Consider the following 8,672-nt stretch of genomic DNA (forward strand, 5'->3'; position numbering starts at 1 on the left):
TCGAACATTTCGTTTCATATATTTATTTTATCTTCAGAACACACTGATAATAGGTGATTGAAAAAGTTAGAAAGGAAATTGAAACTTTTTTATGGTGGAGCTGGTTAATGGGTAGAGTGCAACGTTAACTGTGTAAGATACCATCCAGTATGTCCTGCACCTAAATAAATGTTGGGTTTACTCTGAAATGGAATTTTCAGAGTAGAGAGTATTTTTGATACAGTCAAGTTAGATGGCATAGGATCTTTTGGCGACTCCGAGCCCTACCGACCATGTTCATAAACAAATTTACAGCAGAAGCAATATATGTTTTGCATTTGCGATGAGAAACGCATGAGCATAAGAGGTTCAATTATGTGAAACAAGACCAAGCTACGTGAAAAATCTAAAACATACATTACCATAAACAATGTAGTAGTTGGAAGTCTTCCATTTTAAGTGTTAATCTATATAAAACAGGAGTAAACATCCAATAATACAGCAGCCTCCAAAATAAGATAAATATGTCCGTTTAAAATAACTAATAGACAAGTCCGTGAGGGCTCTCTACCAATATTTGTCTTTATATTTTCAAGCTCTAGTTTATACCTGTAGTCTCTGCAAGATCGCAATACAAGTCAACCTCACAATCTTTAATTTTGTTCTTCAACCTCGTCGTCGGTATCTTCAAAACTGGTTTCTGTTGAGCTTCATCCACATAATTCCCTGCTGCTCAAATTTTGGAAACCATAGTAATGGCTACCTCATTCAAGATAAAATCAACTGATAATTGGAGAGATTTTAGGGATTGACGTGACTAGCAGAAAAAAATACAGATTTAATTAGAACAGCAGCCTTCTCCAGATTGGTATTAAGGGTAGATGATGTACAACTTAGGGCCATTTGAGAGCGCCAGTAAACAATAAAACAACCCTTTGCCACTCCAACTAACCTCCTATTTATCCTACTAGTCACAGTTTAGTTAGTTACAACTGTACTGTGTTAGCTACAAGTGTATATAATCCCTATTCTTATCTCTACTCTTCTGTCTTTGCACAAACACCTGGGGTCTCATCACTTCAATAATGCCACTTCATCAGTTATAGAAACGGCTTGGAAGGAACATAGAACGCTCAGAAACTCTTTGTGCCTGGAGTCTACAATATCTTTAAGTCCACCTGATAGACTCACACCTTTCATAGGAAGGTTCGGCAAGAAGGAGCAGTCAAAAGGCGAAGGTTGCATAACAACAGACATGGATCAGGTTCCCCTCATTACTTTCCTCTCATTACTTGGTAAAAGTACTTCCCCTCATTACTTGATAAAAGTACTTATCATCGTTGCAGCAAAGACATCTACATCAACAAAACCATTACCAGGTTGATTCGATTTCTATGTTTTAATTATTCTTTGTTCCATTATCAGAATGCTTAACTTACACTTTCAAAGGAAGTTAGGTAGGAAGAGCAGTCAAAAGGCAAAGGTTGCATTCCAACAAACGTGGGTCACGTCCCCCTCACAACTTGGTAAATGTACCTGAACCAAGAGTTCAACCATCGTTGCCAGTAAAAGCATACATGCAGCATGCATAATAACCATTACCAGGTTGATTAGATTTATAAAACATATTTTTTCCATCATCAGAACGCTTCTCAAAGTACACACAAGTATCTCATGGAGTTTTCAATCTCTCTTCTGATCCAACTTCAAGATTCTTCAGGAATGGGATCCCCTTGTTGTTCATTGAAATTAATATTTCTTTAGCTTTGCTTTCCTTTCCAGAAGATCTGTAAAAATGCACAGCTGCACTCATGATAAACCTGTCTCCTTTTGTTGATTCGTGTATACTTTCAAAAAAGTTTATTCCCTCTTCCACATATCCATATTTCAGGTAACCATTTAGCATTGTACGGTAACATACTAGATCAGGAACTAAACCAAAAGTTGATAGCTCCTCATAAACCCTCTTCGCTTCCTCAATCAACCCAGCTTTTGTAAAAGCATTAACCAAAATATTAAAATGGACACAAGATGGTGGAATGCCTTTACTCTGCATATCATGTAAAGTTTCTTCAGCTTTATGATAGTTCCTATTCCTCGTGTACCCTTGGATAAGGGAAAGATACGTGAAAGAATCAGGCAAACAACCTTGCCTCTGCATGGCCTGGAAAATTTTATCTGTTTGGCGAAGATCTCCAGCACTAGCATATACATTGATCATGATATTGTAACTTACCTGCATTCACAAGCAAAGGCAAGGAATTAGCACTAAACTATATGATGCCTGAAATGCAACATATTCCTTGTCGTAGAATGTTGGAAGTATGATAATGCACAACCAATGAACTATAAATAACCATTAACAGCGTCTGACTGCAATCAACATACAAATTGTACTTGGAGTTTCTTTCGAGCAAAATATGATTTATTTAGCAAAACTATCACATACAAAAAAAAAAATGGAAGGACTGGAAGATTTTGGGATGAAAATCTGGCAAAAGTATCAAATTTACCTTTCCAGGCTTTATACCTTCTTTCTGCATTTTACTGAACAATTGGGAAGCTTCAAGAATCATACCTACAAAATTAAATAATTACAGTTGCAAAACCCTAGGAAATACCAAACATGAAAAAGTAAACAAAATAATAATCATACAGACTTTGGAATATCGAAGTGTTAATCTCATCATGTTTGTGCTCTCCATTTTATTTTGAATCATACATTCATATCAGATACTATTAGTGAAGATGAATTATGGACATGAATTCTAGCCAGATACAACGTTGCATTCATAATTATCAGAACTCATCTAGGTTCAGGTAAAAAGGTCAAATACCAGCTTTCCCATAATAGCCTATCAAATTCATGTATGTTTTTTCATCCAGCGGGACATCAAATGAGCTAGCTTTGTTGAACATCTCTACTGCTCTATCCAACTTCTGATCTTGTCCATAGACACTGTCATCAGTTTAACATTACGTCAAAAAACCAGTATAACCAAGATATGAAACTTCCAATTCGAAAACAGCCTATCAAAACTATAACCTTATCATTGTGTTGAATGTTTCAATTGATGGAGCAACACCAGAGGAATTCATGCGGTCAAAAATACTGGATGCAAATTGCAATTTGCCTGCAACACCAAAAAAATAAACATATAAATAAGCAAGCCTCCAGTTTCATTTACCTCTCCTATTCATGCAGGATGCTTGATATCAACCTGCTTGAAGCATGGCCTTGATAAAGGTGTTGTAAGCCACAGTGTCAAGCTCCAGGTTGTTTTTAAGACTGCTGTAGATAAAATTCTCAGCCTCCAGATGTTTTCCTGGAAAAGAACTAGGCATGAAATTATTTACCAAATGCCAAATAACAAAAAGTGCATCACTTCCACATTTTCAGAAAATAACATATATGTATGATTTCTAACAATTCCATGTGATAATAGACATCTTAAAAATAAAATCCAATTCTCATGCACTAAATGCAACAGGACGCCAGCATCCCCTTAAATGCAGTAAATTACTGTAGGAATTGCTGAAAGGAAGTCAATTAAATTTGAAAACACAACTTCAGTAAACAAGGGAAGCAATCTTTAAATTTGTGGATAAAAGAAGAAATTCACAGTGCACTTGATTTGAGGAAAACGAAGTGGAAAAACCCTTTCCTACAACTTTTGTCTCTTGTCCAATACTGGGGAGATGTGCAGGGGAGGGCAAAGTGATCTAAAATTTTGGAATGTGCTGCAAAATCTATCCTTGAGATTTTAGTTAACCTCCTTTCTTCTCTAATATTGGTATCAATTTCTGTCCCATCTACTCATACCCTCTGTTCTTATCCCCTCCTTTGAAACAAAGGCATTGTAAGATAAAAGGATAAGAACGATAAGAAAATAAGACTACAAAGAAAAACTCAACCAAAAGAAAAATTAAAAAAAAATCAATGGAAGAAAGCTACCCAGTCCTTAAACATATTTACAAGTAAAACCCCTTTAAAAATACCATGATCCTTAATTGGATGAAAACAAAATGGTCACTCATTAAGCTTTTCCTAATGAAACATCAATCAAGTTCCAATCAAATGCATCAAACAACAGCACAAGCATCAGATCACCAAAAAGCTTCTCAGTTCTACCAGACCCTGCAAAACTGATCATACTGGTCCAAGGACCTAGGACATACCCAAAACACTCAGAAGACGATAACCAACTGATTTCCATCAAGAAGCAGATACACAGGACAATGCAAAAACATAAAGACTGAGCTTGCATCATAACAGACATATTAGACAAAGTAGTCTCATGCACCCTACAACATGTCACTCATTTTAATTTTATTAAGCTTGCCTGTCAAAATAACGGAATTTTTCCTGGAGGGGATGAGTGCATGATTGAAAATAATTAATATTAGTTATTAGAGAATAAAAATACTTTGTAATCTATAGACTAGAATTTACTTACTGTATGTTTCTTTTATTTGCAATCAAAGATTGTATTTTCTTATATTTGAAATTGTAGTTTGGTTGAAATTGAACTTCAATTGATAACTCAATCAAGCCCTTCAAAGTCCAGGCAAAAGAGATGGAAGAGAAGAGTTCGAAAAAGCATGGTTTCTCAAGGAGCTCAGAAAGGATGACCAAGAAAGATCAAACCTCCCATCTCAACCAAATAGAGGAATATTCTAGATCTAGGATTTGAATTTAAATTTTGAATTTCCCTCTTCATTTGAATTTTGACACCTGTGGCTAATATAGTAATCTTGCTTCTTTCTAAAACAATAGAGCATATGTCTTTTAAGAAACTGATTATCTTTCGTTTGAGTCTTATCATGAGATCCTTGGAATTCAAGTGGTGAATCTCCCTTGTACTTATAGAGTTAATGTCAAGTGGAGTGTTCTTCATTTCTAGTTGTCCTCCATCTTTTCTATTTCCTTTTGTTACATTCATGTTCTAATTGTTTTTATGCTTTTATATTCTCACCACTTATGCTCTTGATTTTGGTTCATATATTTGTTCATTTGTTCTTATCATGATCTAAATGCATTCCACGTTCTTGTGTTGCTTGAATATATGGATTAAAGCCTCTGATGACTCCTTCATGTTTTAAGTCAACGATGAGATTCACTCTATGGTGTGATATTGCAAGGATATCGAAAAGTTATGAAAGCTCCCAAGCATATTCATCCTCTATCATTTGGTTTCAAAGCATGCAGGCCATGCCTTTATGCCAACTCTGTCGGTTTCACACAAAGTTTAGATGAGTATTTTAAAGACATGGAAACTACCATGTTCAAAGCTCTATCCAAAATCACTACAGTATTTTACAGCACTTTGCTAACATACGAATTATAGATTGTAAAAAAATTATTTTGTTGATTCATGGGTCACACTCAAGTTAATTTACTTTTGAAGGGCCATACCTGCATTGGTCAAAGAATTTACAGCAATGCTCATTCCAACAGCACCTAGATCATGTCCTTCCTCAGTCACTTGCTTGTATAGCAAATATGCTTTCTCTTGTTTACCACATTTAGCATATGCATTGATCATAGAGTTATACAGTTGTTTACTAGATGTGGAGGGATTTACATATTCTGCAAAGATATCTTCAGCTTGTTTCAGCATTTGTCGTTTGCCATAATGGCTAATTAGAGATGCTACAGTGGCTTCTTCCATTCTGCAGCCAAGCTTAATTAATTGATCACTAAGCAATTCTGCTTTACTGATTTCTCCTGGAAAAATAAAACTTTATGCTGGAAATGGAAATTTCAAAAAACATATCAAAGAATGTGGTATACGTCAATTTTACATAGACATACCTTCTTTACACAAATTGATGATGAGTTGACAAACAACCTTTGATCCTCCAGCAGCATAACCCAACAACAGTTTTAGTAATAATTTTGTTCCGCTGAAGTTGTCATTTGTCAGAAATAAACTGAGCATCAGCCCAAGAGCTGTGGCATCAAGTTTGTCAATGGGCTCAATGGCCACAAGTTCATCATTAGATTGTGCATCCCCCTTATGTTCATAGAGAATCCAATAGAATGTCTTGAAGAATTTATCACTTTGAAATGATTCATTCTCAACCATCTGATTTGTGAACTGCTCAGCTTCTGGCAGCATGCCCTCCTTACAGTAAACCTTCATAACTGTTCTATAAAGCTCTTTGTCAAAAAGCTTCCCATCCTCCCTTATTTGGATAATGAACTCCTTCGCCTTATTCATCAAATTAAGACCCACATACAAACTGAGCATATCATTACAGGAACCAGCATCAGGTGGACCTGTTTTGGAGAGAGCTAGAAATGTTCGTTCAGCAGATACTACATCTTCTTTCATCACATAGCACTGCAGCAGCACAATATATGCAAATCGTGAGAACCATATGTTGCTAGACTTCATGCGTTCAATAACTTGTAAGGCTTTGTCTACATTTCCTGAAGTAAGATGGACTTGAGCCATTGCCAAATATGTTTTCTCACTGGTGAGTTGACCACGCTGATTTGTCTCTTCAAATGCTTTGTGAGCATCCTCATATAGGCCAAGTTTTCCATAAATTCTTATAAGTAAACCATATATGACTTCATCAGCAGGAATTTTGTTGCTTACCATTTGTGAAAAAATGGACAGGGCCCTAGGGTAGTCCTCATATTTGTAATATAAAGATAAAAGTGAAGCACAAGTGTAATTACTAGGAACTATCCCTCGAAAAATCATATCCTCATACAGTCTTTGCACTTCATCTCTGTTGCCACTTTTAGCACTTAAATTTATAAGCAGATTATATGTTACCTCCTCAGGAACAACTCCATTATTCCTCATCTCATCAAAAGTCTTGAAAGCATCTTCATACAGCCCTTCTTTGACAAGTGAGCTGATGGATACTGTATAAGTAAAACTATTAGGTATCACCCCTTTTTCCAACATATCCTTCCACATCTGTACAACCTCTCTATGGAGTGATTTCTTTTGCAAAGAAGACATCATAAAGTTGAAGACAGCAACAGATAGAATTGTTCCCCTTTCTTTTACAGCAGAATAAAAAGACAGCATAGCCCTGTGGCGTCCCCATCTGGCATACGAACAAAGCATTGTACCACAAGCAACTTCATCTGGCTCACAATCCACATCGAGCATCTCCAAGAAGATCTCTTCTGCCAGTTTCAGCTTTCCAACTTGCCCATATAAGCGCAATACTATTGTGTAGACAACTACACTTGGTCTGTAGCTCAGCTGTCGAGGCACCAAACTATCAATTCGCTATATCAATCTCTACAGTTTGGAGGAAAACAATATAAAATGAAACAATATTTTATTACACTCTTTATCCTTTACTATATTATGATTTTTCGAATTTAGTCCCCAATTGATTTTTCTGTCAGGTTTGGTTCTAACTTTTTAATCATGTAATTTTTAACTTGCACCCAATATTTAATGGAAAAGCAGATGTGTTAGTAGAGTGATGAGGTGGATGTGCATTACACTGTCACATTTTGAACTGTTTCTATTTCCCATAAGAAGAGGTGAGTATCTCATATTTCAACAAGATGGAAGTTATTGTTTACAATAATAACAACCTATTCACTCTGCATTCTTCTATATTTCTTTTTTACTTAAATTTTCAATTTTTTAATAAAACAAATTTAAACTTTTTTCTAAAATTATTAACTGCCAACCAAGCATGTCTATAGGAATAACATTTTTTAGCATAACATCCCAAGGGGTATGGTTAGAGAATACAAAATCGGGCATTGTTATTACATTACGGTTTACACTTTCAGTATACGGCCTATTTTCTACAATTTATTAGTAAACAAAGAGAAGGAGGAACCTGCAATTTCATCCAAGAAAAGAAGTCTCTGACTTGCCTCCACCCCTTTTGCTCCTTGAGCACGACGCACATCTCCTTGAAGCTGAGTTTTCCGACAAAGGAAGCCATTTCCATCCTCATGTCGTAGTCGCCGTCAACTTTCTGGGAGAGAGAGCGTACTTTCTTTATTGCGGCCACGACGTGCTTGCCGTAGAGGTGACCGTTGCGGTCGTCTTGCAAGTACAGGAGCATCTGCTCGGGGGTCCTCTTTATCCACCTCGGCGTCTGCGCCTGCGGGCCCTGGTTCCGCCGCAGAATGCTCTGGTACGCCGCCTTCTTCTTTATGATGCGCCGCGCGTTGTCGTCGGACAGAGGCGTCTTCGGGTTCCTCGTTCGCGGCTTCGGCCGCGTGGGGTCGCCGAAACTCGGGGACCACGGGTCGCGCTGGATGGAGCAGCGAATGAGAAGGGGAGGGAGTCTCTTCTTCTTTTTCTTTTCCATAAGGGAATGGGGTTTTGAAGGTAGACTCAAGTAGAGGAAAGGGGATTTCAAACACTCCATCAATGTGCAGCTGCTCCCTCAAACACTTAGCCTGGCATTAAAATTCTGGATAAACACGCGCGCACGCACACATATCCATTATGAATTTCATATTATCTTACAAAAGTTTATTAAAATTAATAATAATAATAAAGTTAACAAATTTATCATATTTTAATATATCTTAAATTAATAAATTATTTTAATTCAGGTATATCTATTATTTGTGAAAGAGAACTCAATTTTAAAAGTAATATTATTTATAAAAATATTAAACAACACTAAATTTAAAAGTTATACCAATTTAATCTAAAGGTGTTTAGTGTTTTTGCATATGGTTCTAG

At 36.4% G+C, this 8,672-nt stretch overlaps 1 protein-coding gene across 4 annotated transcripts; it reads right to left on the reverse strand.

Annotated features, from left to right (window-relative positions):
* Positions 1-373: 373 nt before the first annotated feature.
* Positions 374-8,400, reverse strand: EMB976 (Tetratricopeptide repeat (TPR)-like superfamily protein). 4 transcript variants are annotated; one of them, XR_015783460.1, is made up of 9 exons: positions 7,810-8,400; positions 5,795-7,211; positions 5,396-5,707; positions 3,201-3,305; positions 3,026-3,113; positions 2,817-2,938; positions 2,493-2,557; positions 1,419-2,215; positions 374-1,334 (listed from the first exon to the last, which is right to left on the reverse strand). XR_015783460.1 is itself a non-coding variant. In XM_047319504.2 (8 exons), exons 1-8 carry the CDS (start codon positions 8,347-8,349, stop codon positions 1,652-1,654), a joined length of 3,213 nt encoding a protein of 1,070 aa, XP_047175460.1. In that variant the 5' UTR covers positions 8,350-8,400; the 3' UTR covers positions 374-1,651. The 4 variants fall into 4 exon arrangements, 3 of the variants coding, with proteins under 3 accessions (XP_047175460.1, XP_087960223.1, XP_047175461.1); XM_047319504.2 differs by having other exon boundaries at positions 374-2,215; XM_088104097.1 differs by having other exon boundaries at positions 374-2,215; positions 5,795-7,250; positions 7,810-7,947.
* Positions 8,401-8,672: the final 272 nt, after the last annotated feature.

The sequence above is a fragment of the Vigna umbellata genome, chromosome 1, assembly GCF_029865625.1.
Source record: "Vigna umbellata cultivar VRB3 chromosome 1, Vumbellata_1.0, whole genome shotgun sequence".
NCBI classification, from domain to species: Eukaryota; Viridiplantae; Streptophyta; class Magnoliopsida; order Fabales; family Fabaceae; genus Vigna; species Vigna umbellata.

Excerpts from the sequence above, each read along its gene's own strand:
- EMB976 (XM_047319504.2), bottom strand. The coding sequence starts at position 8,349 with ATGGAGTGTTTGAAATCCCCTTTCCTCTACTTGAGTCTACCTTCAAAA. Across the intron at positions 7,212-7,809 it reads TTTCTTGGATGAAATTGCAG|CTGAGCTACAGACCAAGTGT; the intron begins GTTCCTCCTTCT and ends GTGCCTCGACAG. Across the intron at positions 3,114-3,200 it reads CAAGGCCATGCTTCAAGCAG|GCAAATTGCAATTTGCATCC; the intron begins GTTGATATCAAG and ends TTGGTGTTGCAG.